At 38.8% G+C, this 17,665-nt stretch overlaps 2 protein-coding genes across 3 annotated transcripts in view; one reads left to right on the top strand and one right to left on the bottom strand.

The window, feature by feature from the left end:
* The first annotated feature begins 3,319 nt into the window (after positions 1-3,319).
* On the top strand, positions 3,320-14,612 carry CIMIP4 (ciliary microtubule inner protein 4). Of its 2 annotated transcripts, none has more exons than XM_034403099.3 (6): positions 3,320-3,438; positions 7,139-7,211; positions 8,501-9,147; positions 12,772-12,922; positions 13,851-13,961; positions 14,435-14,612. In XM_034403099.3, exons 1-6 carry the CDS (start codon positions 3,427-3,429, stop codon positions 14,524-14,526), a joined length of 1,086 nt encoding a protein of 361 aa, XP_034258990.1. In that variant the 5' UTR covers positions 3,320-3,426; the 3' UTR covers positions 14,527-14,612. The 2 variants fall into 2 exon arrangements, with proteins under 2 accessions (XP_034258990.1, XP_034258989.2); XM_034403098.3 differs by lacking the exon at positions 3,320-3,438 and adding an exon at positions 3,609-4,142.
* Positions 14,613-15,377: 765 nt separating this feature from the next.
* The window catches only part of CSF2RB (colony stimulating factor 2 receptor subunit beta), a 33,494-nt gene continuing 31,206 nt past the window's right edge, over positions 15,378-17,665 (bottom strand). Inside the window, exon 14 of the mRNA XM_034403172.2 lies at positions 15,378-16,824. Coding sequence (XP_034259063.2) covers positions 15,789-16,824 — 1,036 coding nt within the window. The 3' untranslated portion in view covers positions 15,378-15,788. The remainder of the gene's footprint in view (positions 16,825-17,665) is intronic.

Raw genomic sequence — 17,665 nt, 5'->3', positions numbered from 1 at the left:
TCCCTCTCCCCTTTGTCAATGGACCATCATCTGCAACACAATAGGACCCATCTAGCAACAGAACCTCACCACATGGCACCTGGGAAGATTACATCAGCTAGCTATGACCCCCACCCCCTGGGAGTCTGACAACCAATCAGGATACTCTTCCTGTGCCCCAGGAAATTCAAAGCCCAGAGCGGGCATAAAACCCGGGGAGTCGCAGCATTTCTGCCCTTTTCTGTTCAGGAACTCAAACCATGTGATCCTGTCCACCATTAAACCATCTTTCCAAGCAGTCTCCATGTTTCCAGTGTTTTTCCCCACTTGGAGCTGAACCCAGAAGGATATTTCTTCTAACACAACAATGTTATGTTTTAATAGTTTTAGAAACTGCATATAAAACTCAATCAAGACCATTAACTCACTGAAACAAATCATTTTAATGGGCTGAAGTATTAGGGAAAGGACCAGCAGATTTCATGAAATTGGATTCCAATTCCAAGTAACCTTGGTACTGTTTCAAAGAAGGCTGTTTCCTGTGAATTCACACACTGAATTTACAACAATGGTAAGGTGCAAAGAATCCTCTTCTGAGAGACACATTCAGGCAGAAGGCTATGATGCTTGATGTATTTTAGGCTCTGTCATTTAGGCTTTAAAGATATATCCAGGAGTTTTGAGGCAGACATTTTCAAAGTTGCTTTGCATGTTATAGGTTAAGGTAGCTTGTCCGTGCACTCTGGCACAGAAGTTATTATTTTAGAAATAATTGTGCCTTAACTACTTAATGATTATGATGAGGCCAGGCTCCAGGTATGTATCTTATTACAATGTAAGCAGTTACATTCAGTCTTCAAATGTACAAAACCGAGGAAAACCAGTTCACTGATGATTCTACCATGTGTACATACAATGCAAGAAATCTGTATCAAGCTATCAAATGTTATAATGTGAATCTTCATATTTGTAAATCAAAGCCACCGTTATTCCCATATATTCATCATTCCTTTAGTTTTCAATATTTGAGAATGACTTCTTTGCCACCAAAATAGCACTTTTCACATTCCTGATGAAACAACAAGAGTTTTGAAAGTACATCAGTGGTGGGTTGCCCCCGATTCACACTGGTTCTATAGAACCGGTAGTAAAACCGGCAGGAGGCTTCACCCACCGACCCCGATGTCATCAGAATACTTCTGCGCGCCCGCACGTGAAGCGAGCACGCGTGGCCCCATTGCGAACTGGTAGTAAAGGTAAGTAGAACCCACCCCTGAAGTACATATACTAAAGTACATATACTAGGAAAAGTGTGTGCAAATGGAGCGCCCTAGAAGAAGACCTGCAGGACTGGCTACTGAAATGCTAGTTAGTTAGCTGTGCTTGTATATAATCCTTTATAGGCCCTGTCTCCACTTCAGTTTGCTATGGAATTATTATATTTGACAATCCCAATTTTCTTCTTGGTTTACATGACATCCTCACTGGGCCTATGGTCCATGAGTGTGATAACATAGCCAGCATTAGGTACATCAATTTTAAAATAGTTTTCCCTTTTCCTGTCCCACCAGGAAAATTTGAGTTGTATAAAATCCAAATACATTGTCACTCATCTTGGAAGTGAGATTAAGAGATATCTTTGTTTCTCACCATGTATCCAATTTTCACTTCCCTGTAACAAAATCAACAAATGCATATTCTTATCTGCATCCATTTGGGCTTCCTTAGACATTAATCCCTTGTAACAAACCACATACCATATCTCTCTTTCAACCAGCATTTACATCCATTACCCCATATATAATAGATTTTTTGTCAAGATACACAAATTCATCTCCCTCCAATTTTTCATCATTTACACTGTATATATATATGTATGTATGTATGCATGTATGTATGTATGTATGTATGTATGTATGTATGTGTATATACTGTGTTTCCCTGAAAATAAGACCCTGTCTTATATTTTTTTAACCCCGAAATAAGCACTTGGCCTTATTTTCGGGGAAGGTCTTATTATTTTGGGGTGCATGGAGCAAGACGGGGCTCTTCTTGCCATCTTAGCTGATTTCCAGCTCTGCGTTTAAATATTTTCAGGGTGGGCTTATTTTTGGGGGGAGGCTTATTTTAGTGCATGCGCTCAAAAGCCCGATTGGGCTTATTATCAGGGGATGCCTTATTTTCGGGGAAACAGCACCTGGTCTACCCCAATATGGGAGGGAGCATACTGCTTCCCTTTCACCTTTCAGCTCCAATCCAGGAGCCCTCAAGTAGTCACATTCACAACAAACCATTTTATACCAAATTTATATTTGCTGATAAAGAAATTGCACACACACACACACACACATATATATATATCAGATAGCTGCTCACTTTTTCATCCTATTCAACCATATCTCAGTAACCTGCTGAAGATCAAAAATGGAGATATGCCCCCTGCCTTGCATAAAGTTGTACTACATGTACCAATTTTGCTCACTGTCACTTGGTTATTTTTTTTAAAATGTATTAATATGCCTTCCATTCTTATACTTATAACAGAACGTTAAAGCAGAGAATAATTACAAATAAGATTAAAAACAAGAAAAATATAGTATAATTGAGGTCAAACCACAATCATTCATGGTCCCAAATCATTGCAAGAGAGGCTTAGGAAACATCCGGGTCCAATGCACAGGGAAAGAACCAAGTTTGGTAGGTCTTTGGTAGAATTGGGATTATCTGAATCTTGGGAGTATGCTGTTCCAATTATCATAATATAGTAGGCTTGCCCTTTGTCCCACCAACTGGTAGTTTCGTAGAAAGGATCCAAAACATCCTATTGGATCTCATGTAATCAGAAAAAAAATCAGAAATAGATTGTTTTGCAAATAAGCCAGTCCTGTGCCATGAAGGGCTCTATAGATGGCAGTCAGCACCATGAATAAAGAAAAAAAGCTCTTTGTGAAAAATCCTTTCAAAATTGTTGCCATAGCCAATCTCAGTCTTTTTAGGACAGTAAACTATACCAGGAGATAAAAAGAAACATGCTAGAAAAAACTCAGAAAGCCACTTTTAGATTGCTGTCAATAATTATGTCTGTGTAGTCATTGAGTTAAGTTCTCCTCAAAACTATGCAAGTGAAATGTTCCGTCTGAGAAATATATTGGTATAAAATTTAATATTCAAAACACTATTTTTTGAAAATGACCATTCTTATATTATGACAGTAAATGGAAAACCAAAGCTCCAACCCTTTTGATAGGCAAACTTCACTACTGAATATCTCTCTAAGAAGAGTACTCTGTTTACTTGAGTCCCCATAGCAACTCTAGCTCACAGATGGGAATGTGTTTCTTAGCAACCATCCTTGGTAATTACACATAGTTCCACTTCTTTGTCTCCCTGGACTTGGCAAGGACCTGCTTGATTCATGAGAACTCCACTGGCACCTCAGTTGAGACCATGGCAGCAGAGGTGAGATACATGTTTGTGAGGAAGTCTTAACTTTGTGCATCTTAGAGAAAAAGTAACCCCTCCCAGCCAGGCAGTTACACACAAAGGTGTTGATGCCCTATGACCTACACAAAGACACTTGGTTTTTAGGCCCAGGTCACAACAATAAGCCTTGCTGTGCTCTTGCTGCCAGTCCAGGCCACATGTGGCAGGCATGTGGGGCTCTCTTTGGCCACCTCTGGCAACTGCTTTGGAGCCACATTTGGTTGGCAACTCTGGGACATGCCTGGCATGTATATAGCTCATTTATCATCATAATTGTGCTTTTCCCAGCCAGAGGTTTTGTAAACCTGGCCAGGCATCTGTATGAGCCTAAAAAGACCAGTGGCTTGTTTCAGGGTCAGAAGGGGCTTGTGGAAATTAGTCCCTTACTTGAGTACCAGCAGACACCAGAGATGGCTAGCCCCTTCCTCCATTATGGACATGACCCTGAGGAGATTAGCCCTGTGCTCCGATACCTACAACATCCTGAAGAATTTACTGTCTTGTATCAACAACCACCAAAGTCTGAGGCAGAGATTGATACTGCAATCCAGCAGTCAGAGGAAATCAGTCCTGTGCTCCAGTATCTACAACAGCTGGAGGAAATTGGCAGCAACCTGCTTCAACGGGACAGCTGCCACATATCTTCCTGCCCAAGAATTGTCAACAAACTGGAGACTCAGGTGAAATACATGGGGACTGGCCAAGTCTATCTTTGCAACTTTTTCAGGTCTTCAGGGGGAAGCAAACAAAATATTGTACCTATAGTGCTGATTTGGAGGCAAGGAAATAAGGGAAGATAAAGATCTATATTCAGCAAAGATCCATGAGTTAAATCTTAAAAGGCCTTAGTTTTATCTTGCCAATATATCTAAGCAAGTGCAATTGAAATTCACCAATTTCAGCACTGAAATAATGAAGGATAAGTTTGTTGGTCCTGAAAATCCTTCTCAACATTGTGTATGATGCAGTTCTTCACCTCATGTTTAATATGTTACATTAGTTCAGTAAACATTGTCTAAAGCAGAGGTGTCGATCTCAAGGCCCGAGGGCCGGATCTGGCCCATGGGATGTTTAGATCTAGTCCGCGGGGCTGCTCTGGAAACAGTGAAGGACTGGCCCGCAGTGCTTCTGCCAGCGAAAACAGAGCTTGGGAGGGCCGCTTGCTCCATTTTCGCTGGCAGAGGGTTGCAGGAGGCCGTCACAGCCAAAAATGGCAGCCCTCCTGAGCTCTATTTTTGCTGGCAGAGGATTACAGGAGGCTGTCGGGAGCCTGTTTTCTCTGGCAGAGTGCTTGGGCCACCACAGGCGCCTCCAACACGAGTGACATTGAGCTGACCACCCTGGCCACACCCACTCCGGCCCCACAAGGTCAAACATAATCCTGATGTGGCCCTCAATGAAATCGAGTTTGATACCCCTCGTCTAAAGTAAATATACAGTGTGTATGTGTGTGTATATATACATATACACACATTAATACGTATATTAAGTGAAATTCAAGGGTAATATTCATGTCTGTATTATAAAATGGTCAGGATGTTGAGTTTAGTTAATTTGCCAATATTATTGTCATAATTATGAAGGTAATACCTAGGCTAGGAATTGTGGTAAGTCATTTCCTGTGTAGCTAACTAAAGTGTCTTCCTTTTTTTAAATTTTTTGAATTTATATGCCACTTCAATCACCAATATAATTATAGAAATCATACATATTAGATTTGGAATTGTTGTATCTTTTGATCTTATTAAATCTTGCTTGCCTGATCTTCTTAACTTTATAATTTCTCACTTATATCCCTCTGTAAATGAAACTCTAAATATTTGGCAGATCTATCCTTTGTAATGTGGTTAAGATTTTTTAAATCTATTCTGTTTTCTCACCATTCTACTTCTGTTTCTATTCCTGAATTAAAATCCTTCCTTTCTGAGTAGATTTTTATCAAGCAGTTATACCACTTTATTCTTAGATGCTCCAGATGAAAATATCCTCTATTCTCTTTTCATATTTTGTTTTAAATCTAAATTCCTTTTGTATCATGCTTAGATTATTTTTGCTATTTAGTGTAAATGGGAACTTGATTAACTTTATACAGTGCCTGGCCCTAGAACATAAAAAACAATTTTATGTAGTATACAACATTATCCTTTCTGGGAACGACAAATTGATTTGGGTGTGATGGATATAACTTTGTAGAAATAAAAAGTTAAATCCTACTCATATTTTCAAAAATCTTATAACAAGCTCAAGTTCTATATACATATCATTTTGAAAAAGAGGTTTATGGAAAAGCTTTTTAGTCAATAGCCGAACAACTTCAGATTTCTGTCACTCCTATTATGTTATGTGCTGGCAGATACTTTGCAAGACGTTTACGTCTTCCTCACTCATTATTCCTCTGACTTCCTAATAATACTCCTAGTCTTTTTCAGGACAATTGGCTTATTTCTACTTCCAAATCCCAACCAACAGAACTAGTTAGCATTTTTTCCACAATCTTGCTTGAATCTTCATGAATGTATGAAGAAATGCTTAGCATCACTAGTCCCTAATAATAACTTGCAGCTCTTACAGGACATTCCTGTAATTATTTGATCTTATATTCTTATTCATTCTCTTCTACTTCCAGTTCCATCAAATTTGTTAAACTTCATTGTTTTTTCTAGTCCATTATCTGCTTATAGGATGATTTCTGCTTACTGATTATGACATCAGAGAGAACAATGTTTATTTGGTCCAGGATTGATTGATTAGTTTTCTGTTACTGCCTGTCTACAAATCCATAATTGGAAGACATCGATTTTCTTTAACTATTGGAGAAGGAACAAATAAATACCGTAGGCTTGATGTATTTGGGAAGAACTGGTTAGGCTGAAGAATAAGGGTGGTTACTTTTAAAACCATAATCAATGGTTATAGGAGAGGAAAGGTCAACCATTGGCCTCTTACCTGTGAAATTTGCAAGATTCGCCCACCAAGTCATGCCCACAGAACTGGTAGTAAATAATTTTGAATCCCACCACTGTATTATACCTCTTTTAACGTTCGGCCCTTCTTAGCCTCCCCTGAAAAATAATAAGTTGAAAAAATTGGCAATGGTCATATGAGCAGCAGCATAATAGGAGTAATTTCCTCCTTTGTCCCCAGACTCTTGGCATAACGGTTTGGAAAAAGTAGTCAACTTCAGAAAGCTTGTCAGACTTACTTTATGACAATGTTTTTTCCAGTTCAGCATCAGTAAGCATAGCGGTTATGGGATGTATTTTCAAGACCTGCCCTTCTATTCTGTGTTTACCTGGGATTTAAAAGGAGATTCAATGCTAAAGTGGGTTTTTTTTTCTTTTTATTTAATCCAAAATACAATGTACTCAGTGTATTTAGTACATAGTACTACTTTTAAAAGTATAATAAAATACTGCATAATTTAATGCAATACATATAATTATAAAACACAATAGTTGTATCCAATAAAAGCTGATGTTCAAATGTCTATAGAAAAATCAGGTAATATGTTCAGAGGGAATTGCAGATTTAATTGATTCTAAATATTAAAACAATGGTTTTACTATTTGGGCTTAAACAAGGCATACAAATTCTCAGATCCTTATTTGTGCTGGAACTTACAAGTATTTCACATGTAAATAATCCATACTTTATTTCTTTTGGGGGGGCGTAACAGGTGCCCATGGACACAGCCTTCCCAATGCCTGCCAACACATATCATGTAAACAAAGTGACCTATCGTCCAGCAGGTAGGAAATATATAATTGATGGGAAGTTTCTATTTTCTCTACTGTTTAGTGAAGACTGATTTAGATTCCTAGATTCTATGAGCTGTTTGCTAACGTCTGATCAATCTTTTGTGAAACTATAAGGAAAAGCAAAATACGTGACCATTGTCCCAACCATTACCTCCAGACATGCTAGATTGTCATTTTCAGAATTTCTTCCCTAGCCAGGCGGGAATTCTGAAAGTTATGTTCCCATAAATCTGGAGGATGTCTGAATTCAAATTATTAGTTCAAACCTAGCAATCCATAATTTCACCAAGACTAGATGGTGATGTGTAGAGAGACTCAAGTCCAATTTAAACTGTGACATTTTTATAAGCTTTAGGCTTGATCTTGCTCCTTATAACTTGATATTACAGTACAAGTGTGTATTTGCTGTGCACTGCTATCTACTGATAAGGCCATCCATGTGAAGATACCAATCACCATCTTGCAGGCTTGGAGTTTTTTTCTTTCATCTATGGTGCTACAACCTCCATAAATGTTAGTGTAGTAGAATCTGGAATGCACGTTCAATGTCTGATAAATCTTCTTTTCATTAAAGAACAGGGGAAATAGCTATGGGAGCTGAGGGTCTGGTCAACTTCACTGCCAAAGAGATCCATAGGGTGCAGAAGAAATAGTCCCAGAAGAAATTAGGAGAAGCAATTGAAACCTTAATGTTCATCAATGTGGAACATTTCATTTTAGATGAACTCAAGTGCTAATATGAAAGGGGAAGAAACTCGGTTGACTTTTTCAAAATCATGCATGATTTTACTATTCCTCCATCATTTCTTGCCTTGTCCACATTTTTTTCAAGCTAAGAAGTCTAAATACTTTACTTTTTTTTCACTCCATCATTTCAGTCAATTGTTCAGTTTTGTTTTAGGCTTGTGTGTGTGTATACCTTTCAAAGTTGTATAATATATTTATCAATAAATGTTAATCTTAACATTAGCAGTTCAGTGGTTCGAATCCCTAGTGTCGCGTAATGGGGTGAGCTCCCGTTACTTGTCCCAGCTTCTGCCAACCTAGCAGTTTGAAAGCATCTTAAAAAAATGCAAGTAGAAAAATAGGTGGGAAGGTAACAGCGTTCTGTGCGCCTTTGGCATTTAGTCATGCCAGCCACATGACCACGGAGACGTCTTCGGACAGCGCTGGCTCTTCAGCTTTGAAACTGAGATGAGCATCGCCCGCTAGAGTCGGGAACAACTAGCACATATGTGTGAGGGGAACCTTTACCTAATATTTTATTCTCTGTATTCCAGAAAATCCTGGCTATAAAAACAAGGAGCAGGTCACATACAACAAAGCTGGGGTGCCATCCAGCAAAGCACTTCCCTCAAGGACCTCCAGTGCAAGCTCTTGGGACAGCTCCAAGAATCTAGAAGGAGATAAAACAAGAGACGAATTCCTCTGCCGGACACCTCCTTCCACACAGCACTTTCCAGCAAAAAGCCACAATAAACAGAACCACAATTCCAAAGCTCCTGCTGTCCAATATATTCACCACGAATCACCTAAAATATGTGTTGGAAGAAAGGATAGCTTTGACAGCAAGATTTGTCTTGGAAATCACCAGAAGGGAAGGGCTGTGGGTTCCCAAGACCATGCCAAGTCTGTCCAAGAAAAAACAGAACCCATCAGTTTTAATTCAGCTGAATCAACAGGCAAATTACATCATTCTGTACGAACTGAGTTGCTCAGCTCCCCCACAAAAAACATAAAGAGCAGCTATGAAGACACTGAAGAAGTCAAGACTGTTTTGAATGCCAAAGACTCCTTGGCTTCAGGTATACAAAATGTTAAAGCGGAAGGGAAGTCCCTTCAGGAAAAGAAAAACAGTCTGGTGCCTGCCAATATCAAAGCCAAATATGGCACCACAGTAGTGGAGAAGCTGATATCAGAGGAACAGGTAAACAAAATAATTTCAATTGAGGGCATGATCATTAATAGCACTCATAGTGGGTGCCCTTAGATCAGGGGTGTCAAACTTAATTTCATTGAAAGCTGCATCAGGGTTGTGTTTGACCTTGGGGGGCATGGCCGGGGGGGGCATGGCCAGCTCGACGTCACTCATGTTGGGGGCACTTGTGGTGGCCCGAGGACTCTGCCAGTGAAAACAGGCTCCCGAACTCCGTTTTTGGCTGAGACAGCCTCCTGCAACCCTCTGCCAGCAAAAACGGAGCTAGGGAGGGCTGCCCACGGCCTTTACATGTTCCGTTTTCGGTTGCAATGGCCTCCTGCAACACTCTCCCAGCGAAAAAAAGCTTGGGGGGGTGGGGTGTGCCTGTGGCCCTCATGACCTCTATTTTCGCTGGCAGAGGCACTGCAGGCTGGTTCTTTGCAGTTTCCAGGGCAGCTCCCTGGGCCAGATCTAAACACCCCATGGGCCAGATTCAGACCTTGGGCCTTGAGTTTGACATCCCTGCCTTAGATGTTTTGAACTTCAACTTGCATAAACTTCAGGTGAAGAAACCAAATCTTGGGTCATGTTAAGAATAATAACTCTACTATCACACAAATTTACGTGGCCCATTGCTGCCATCAGATGCACTGAATACAGATAATCCTTGACTTCCGACCACAATTGAGCCCAGAATTTATGTTGCTAAATTTGTTAAGTGAGTTTTGCCCCATTTTATGACTTTTCTTGCCACCTTTGTTAAGGGAATGACTGCAATTGTTAACTTAGTAATACGGTTGTTAAGTGAATCAGGCTTCCCCATTGACTTTGCCTGTCAGCAGGTCACAAAAGATGATCACATGACCCCAGGACACTGCAACTGTCATAAACATGAACCAGTTGTCAAGAATCCGAATGTAAATCATGTGATCACAGGGATGAGACAATGGTTATAATTGTGAAAAATGGTCATAAGTCATTTTTTTTGTTGTAACTTCGAACAGTCATTAAATGAACTGTTGTAAGTTGAGGACTAACTGTATAGTGCAGATAATGGAGTATTATATATTTACACACAGTTGTTGGCAAGGATGAGAAAAGAGGAGAAAATGGTGGAAGGAGAGGTAAATGTCAGAATTATGGTAGCTATTATCAGTTACATGCAGATATAAAGAAAGCAAGTTAAGAAAGTTAAATGTGGTACAGACATTCTTGCAACTGAACATGGTTAGAATATATGTAAAACAGAGATGAGTTTCAGCAGGTTCTGACCAGTTCTGGAGAACTGGTAGCGGAAATTTTGAGTAATTCGGAGAACCGGTAAATACCACCTCTGACTGGCCCTGCCTCCATCTGAGTCCCAGCTGATCAGGAGGAAATGGGGATTTTGCAGTAACCTTCCCCTGGAGTGGGGAGGGAATTGAGATTTTACAATACCACTGATGTAAAATGTGTTAATCTGACACAACTGTGGAACATCCCATTTCCTTCTGGATCTGGACCATGCTGTGTGGGAATGGCATTGGTGCTGGTCTTGAGGTTTCTAAAAATAAATACTCTGAACTGGAAGGGATTTGGAGCATGATCCAGCCCATTCCACCACCTCCTGGCTTGTTTCATCCAGAAAGCAGTTCAAAACCTTCCTTTGGAGGATTTACTTATGGAAACTCCCAGACTGACCCATAGAACTGCATGGTGCAGAAAAGTCTATTCATACTCCTGAGGCTTTACAAGTCCAATAATCACTCACACGAAATTAGCCTATGGTATTTGTTATGTTAGGCTAGAAAGTATTTGTAGAAAAATCAATATAGGTTCCTGTGTTTTACGCATTATATTTCTTCGCAAAGCTAATTCTGAGATTCACATGCATTACATTCTATTTATAATAATATCACTGTAGTTTGTATATTAGATAAAACATATGCTTTTTGTTAATCTACAGCTTAGAAATTTACTTTTAGAAACGCATTCTTCAGTTAGGGCAGCCTTCCAGGTGCTTTCCAGATACGATATCCATACTGTTGTCCATCACCTCCAACCAGCATAGATAATGGTATCAAGCTGAGAAAAATGGTGTTAGGCTTTTTTATTTTCACCTGGAAAATTGTGGTTACTTTAGTGATGCTTAGCTGAAGAACACCTCTTGAATTTATAGCCCTGTCTTTTGAGGAAACAGATATTATATTGTAAGGAATTTATGTAACTATAGTATAATGCTAAATATTAGCTGAATAATTAACCAGAGAGTTGGAAAGCAGGACCTCATTTACATCAAGAGCAATATATAGTTTAAAGAAATGTATAAGAAATGCTTTGAAAATGTTCAGTTATATAACTGAAAAGACACAAAGCCAATGTCACATATATTTACAGTATTGATTTATATTTATTAAAACTATACCACCAATTTTTTACAATTCACAGTCCTTTGCAACAATAAAAGCACAAAATACATAATAAAATAGAAAGAATAAATACATACAACAATCAACTAGGCAAAACAGTTCAATAAAAACATATCCATTTCAGATCACAGCAATCATATTATCCCATCCATATGAAGTGGCGTTTGCTCTCAAAAGCTTTCAGAGTCGTTCAAATTGAGCTTTAAGAGGTTGGCTTTAATAGTTTTATGGAGCAATGTCTAATTCTGCGGCAGTCTAGTTTCCATGGGGTGACTATTCAATAGGGAAAGGGCCATGACAGAGAAGTACCAGCCCTAGGCATCCAGCAATCTAAATTTTCACACTGAAGATAAGAACCCCAGCTGGTTCTGGAGAAGAGGGTCCTATTAGAGCCAAGTCATGTAGTGCTTTAAAATAAAAAGTAATACTGTACCTTTGTACTCTAAAATCTATTGATAGTTTTTAAAAAGTGATCACAATATAGTGTAAAAGGACGGAAACATTTCTCGGCCACCAACATGCAAGCATTTTGCACTAATGAGCAAGTCTTCCAAGTCTTCCATTTATATCAAGTAAAGTGACAAACATACAGCTCTGATTTATCATTTAAGAAAAGTTGAATTTTATAAATCTTGATTTTTAAAGGAAAAAAATTCATTAAAATTGACTGCAGTCCAGTTAGGGTTTTGGGTTTTTTTCTTTTTTCTTTTTTTCTTTTTTCTTTTCTTTTTGACATAAATCCAAAACAAGAAAAGCCTACTTTTGGCCAAATTTGATGAGCTTAACCCAGTGGTGAAATCTAATTTTTTTTATTACCAGTTCTGTGGGTGTGGCTTGGTGGGCGTGGTATGGTTTGGTGGGCGTGGCAGAGGAAGGATACTGAAAAGTCTTCATTCCCATCTCACTCCATGGGAAGGATACTGCAAAATCTCCAAACTACTCTGTGGGCCAGCCAGAGGTGGTATTTGCCAGTTCTCCAAACTACTCAAAATTTCCACTACCGGTTCTCCGAACTGCTCAAAATTTCTGCTACCGGTTCTCCAGAACCTGTCAGAACCTGTTGTATTTCACCCCTGGCTTAACCATCTGGGGAGTGGAAATTATCACTAGTCCTCTAAGTATGCTAAAACATGTTTGACAATGGCAAGCAACTTGGGATGCAAAGTGGAGATTAAATTTCATCATATCACACATACACACACATATATATATATATATATTCCAGGCACGGCGTGCTCTTTGTGAAGCTGGACTGATCCAAGGACAGAAAAGACTCAGTGACTGGCCATTCAAAACTCTTGAGAACCCTATGACAGCTTCACCTTATGCTGATTATTATGAACTGGGTTATAATCTGAGATCCAACATTTTCCAAGGTGAGCTAGACAGATCTCCATGCTTTCTGTTTTGGTCTTACAAGTAGTCCTCGACTTACGACCACAACTGGGACCATAATTCCCATTGTAAGTCATTTTGATCATAAATTGAGTCAGAACCGACTTTAGGACAATTTTTATGGTAGTTGTAAAGAAAACCACATGGTTATTAAGCAAATCAGGTGGCTGCTAAGGAAATCCAACTTTCACAATGGGTGTTTTTTTGTTGGAAATTGGCAAAAAGGTTGCAGTTCATGGTTATGTGACTGCAAGACACATTGCAACCAGTTGTAAACACCAAGCACCCAAATTGCAATCACCTGACTGTGGGGATGATACAACAGTCATAAGTGTGACTACAGTTCATAAGTCACTTTTCTGAGGCTGTTTTAACTTTGAACAGTCATTAAATGAATGGTTGCAGGTTGGGGACTACCTGTAATAATAGCATGATTTGGTGCTTGTAATTTAAGAGACCCCCTTCTTCCTTCAGAGGAATCATTTTCACAAATAAAGAGTTGTTTTGCTTTTAATTTTTCTGCTTGTGGGGTCAAAATGTCATCTTCAATGTAATCTGAGAGTTATTAACTGCAGGCTTCTGCTTGTGCCAGTCACTATCTCAGTGGCAAGGGGCATTAAGCATTGTTATTCAAAACACTAAAGTTGCCTTTTGGGTTTTTTGTTTGTTTGTTTGTTTTGCTTAATATGCAAATGTTCATATCAAAAAGTACAATATTTCTTCCAAGAAAAGATCTGAACCCAACTCCAAATTATAGTCAGCATCAGATATAAAAATCTGTCACTGTTTAAAATTCAAAACAGTATCATTAACTTTTTCCTGTTTGTCCTCGATCTCTGTCGATTCCAGTGATTCAGGGCAAAAATTATTATAGCAGAAGTGAACAATGTCCAAATATTCTTTCTTTAGGCGGACCATTAGAAACTAAAAGCTTGATGAAAGATTCTTATACTCCTGATGTAATAAAGAGGGCAGTACGGGATCCCAAACGTTGGCATGGAAGGAAGACTGATGATCTAGGTAAGGAAATCTGAGAACTACATGCTTAGCTTCTCTTCCTGTCAATGTTATGAGTAGATTATGTATACATCTTCAGTATTACTATAATCTAAATATTTTGATTTCATCCATTTCCTAGTTTATGAACCTCAAACTATGTGCTCAGGAACAGATTTAAAATAGTTTATATGAATTTTGGTACAGTATTCCCTTTCAGTGATCCTTACATAATTTCACTACAATGTTTACAAAAGCGGTTTTGCTGTTGCTTTTTCACTGGTGGCTCTTTTCTAGCTTCTCCAAAAAGTTAAGGATGTAGAACTCAATTAAAAAAAAAAAAAAAAACCCAGTCCAGCAATGATTCTGAATCAGCATTGGGGGATTTTTTTTCTAGCATCAAAAAATTATGTAGAAAATTCTTGAATTTGTAGCTTGTCCAATAACTTTTGATGACAAAGGATGATTGTTGCTGTTGTTGTTTTGTATCTCATCAGGGAGATGGTTCCAGAAAAATGCCCTCAATCTTAACCTGCAGAAAGCTTTGGAGCAAAAATATGGGGAAAAGAACAAAGGCAGCAAATCCTAAAAAGGCATTAAAGAGGCATATGAGCCCTTGGTGAAAGTTATCTGCCTCTCCCTCGCAGTGAAATAAATCTCATTGCAGTCTCTGTCCTTCAATGTACATATCTATATTGATATCACTAGAAGTAAGTTCAATTCAGATGAATAGGGAAAGCCTGTTTGTCTTACTACTGACACTTTATAGACACTTGATCACACAAATCAGCATATAAAGTTTTCAAAGGTCAGAATTACATCACTATTTGCTAATTTCAAGAGGCAACCAAATGTTACTGTTCATGGATCCAGTTTAAAAGTTGGTGACTCTTCATTAGTCATGTAACAGATGAAAGCTTTCCAAAAATGTTATACAGAAGGTATAGACTTCTTTTTAATTGCACATGAAAAAAAAATCATAAAAATGATGATAGTTCTGGGGTGGTTGCAGTGGTGAAATCCAATTTTTTTTACTACCGGTTCTGTGGGCGTGGCTTGGTGGGTGTGGCAGAGGAAGGATATTGAAAAGTCTCCATTCCCACCTCACTCCATGGGAAGGATACTGCAAAATCACCATTCCCACCCTACTCTGGGGCCAGTCAAATGTGGTATTTGCCGGTTCTCCGAACTATTAAAAATTTCCGCTACTGGTTCTCTGAAATGCTCAAAATTTCCGCTGCCGGTTCTCCAGAACCTGTCAGAACCTGCTAGATTTCACCCCTGGGTCATTGATATCCTAAATAATCAGTCCAACTGCAGGCTGATATCTGAATAGGGAAGTCCAACCTTTATTGGTAGAAGTGGATGTAGTATGAAAACAATGCAATAGTGCCCAAAATATTGCCTCTGCAATGAGGATGTTTTCCATAGTGAAGCATGTTTTTGCAGGGTAAAGTTTTTATTAACAAAATTCATTGCACAAGACAATAATTATTGATTTCTTCCCAGCAGGCATTTCCCTTCTAATAAGAGTTTGTGTTGTTGAGAATTATATGAAAGAAATCCAGTGACTGTTATATATCAAAAGCAAAGTCATATTATTATATTTGTATCTATGTTAAAAATTCATATTTGCACTTCTTTCTCCTGTATCTTCTATGCAGTAGATTGGATGTCCTTGCCTTTGGGGCAGGAGGCCTAGTTTCCTTCTCTCTCCGACTTTGGCAGAGTATATATTTGACATCAATTTGTTTTTTTCTGATTGTGCAAAAAATAATCCTTCCATAGCACAAAAGAGAATGTGATTATTATGTATTTAAGGGCTAGGGAGTTTTTATTGAGGAACATTTTTCAAATGTCTTGGCAGATCTGGGAGATGACCTGTAGCTTACTGTCAGCAAATTTTGTCTCCAAAGGTGATTTGGTGACTTTTTGAAAGATTTCTGGAGGCTGGTGACCCACAGGTGCTTCTTGACTCTTACAGTCTCCCTTGGTTTTAGAGCCAGGAAAGAAACAGTATTCACCTTCTTGATATAAGAAAACAGGGCTTCTGCCTCCAACACTGAATATAAGAATGTCCTGCTTAGATTCCTCCATGGCAAAAACTAATTCATCCTTTGACACAGAACCCGAGATAGCAGAAAAGCCCATAAGATAGTCATTAGATTCTTCCTGGGATTTTGCTGAGCGATCACCAATATCTTGATCCATAACTAGGAGGATTGGTTTGGATGTATTTTGACATAACTCTGAATTTGAGAGATTTTCATTAGTTTTGGGCATGTGTGTAGAAACTATAGCTGTATTAGCACAAGGAAGCATCCCTTCCTCTGAGGCCAACTCAGATAATGGCCATAAACACCCCTTTTCTTTGCTTATTGATATATCAACTGTAGTAATGTAATCTAGTGGCAAATTTTGACAGTGGCTATTTGAACTGGGAAGACACCCTGTAGTTTTCTCATTCTCCAACTGTCCACTTGCCTCCTGGGTTTGAGTTGGTTCTTGTCCTGTAGGAAATGACAGCTTCTCCTTCACCTCCTGATGTACATTAGACAATAAAGTATTTTCCTTTCCCTTTCCTGGCTGTTGCTGAAGAGATAACGAAGGCTGTAATAATCCCATAGACTGTGAAGATACTGGGGTTTCCTTCAGTTCTGAAGGAGTAATTTTCAAATCCTGCTGAACGGTATGTGCAACCAACTCCTCAGAGGAATATATGTATGGGCCATTAAAATCAAATATTTGTGTATTGTTATTAGGACAAATCTGGACATCGTTGGCTTTGTTGAGAAGCTCTGTCTTTTTCGTATTCTGAGACCAAAGCAACTGTGGTGTTTTCTTTAACCCATCTTCAATAGCTGCTGGGCTGCCAATCAGTAATTCCCTGTAACAGGGAAGAAAGTAACCAAAGGACAATTATTATTTATAAAGAGAGCCTCAAATAGAAGACATCAAGGCTTAGATGAGAAAGAAATGGCAGGTGGGACAATAGAAAATGTCTTTGAGAGAACTAAATGATACTTTGTACAGGTAGTCCTCGACTTACAACTGTTTAATGACCATTTGAAGTTACAACAAAAAAAAGTGACTTGTGACTATTTTTCACATTTACAACCGTTGAGGCATCTCCATGGTCACGTCATTACAATTCAGATGCTTGACAATGGAATCATATTTATGACAGGTGCAGTGTCCCGGGGTCATGTGATCATCTTTTGCAATGGGGAAGCCAGATTCACTTAACAATGGTATTGGTAACTTAATAACTGCAGTAATTCACTTAACAACTGTGGCAAGAAAGGTAGTAAAATGAGACAAAACTCAACTAACAAACATCTCACTTAGCAACAGAAATTTTGGGCTCAATTTTCGTAAATCGAGGAGTACCTGTGTTTAAAACTACATCAAAGTCTTCCGGTTTCCTGAAAGTTTGCTTTTTCTTTGCAAAATAGGATTTTATATTTCAAGCTCATTCACAGGATGCTTTAGAGCAGGGGTCTGCAACCTTAAACACTCAAACAGCCATTTGGACCTGTTTCCCACAGCAAAGAAACCCTGGGAGCCACAAAACCCTTCCCGTGCCTGACTATTTTTTGAGCGGCCACAAAACTAGCATATGTAGTTGAATGAAATGTTCTGTTTTCTTCTGAAACTTTTCTTGGATTTATCCATGGTTGGCCTACCAGAGGTTGAAAAGCTCAATAAATTGCGTGCTGGCGGGTGTC

Source organism: Pantherophis guttatus, chromosome 7 (genome assembly GCF_059756535.1).
Source record: "Pantherophis guttatus breed Tessera chromosome 7, ASM5975653v1, whole genome shotgun sequence".
NCBI lineage: Eukaryota > Metazoa > Chordata > Lepidosauria > Squamata > Colubridae > Pantherophis > Pantherophis guttatus.
This window is presented reverse-complemented; position numbering and strand designations above follow the sequence as displayed.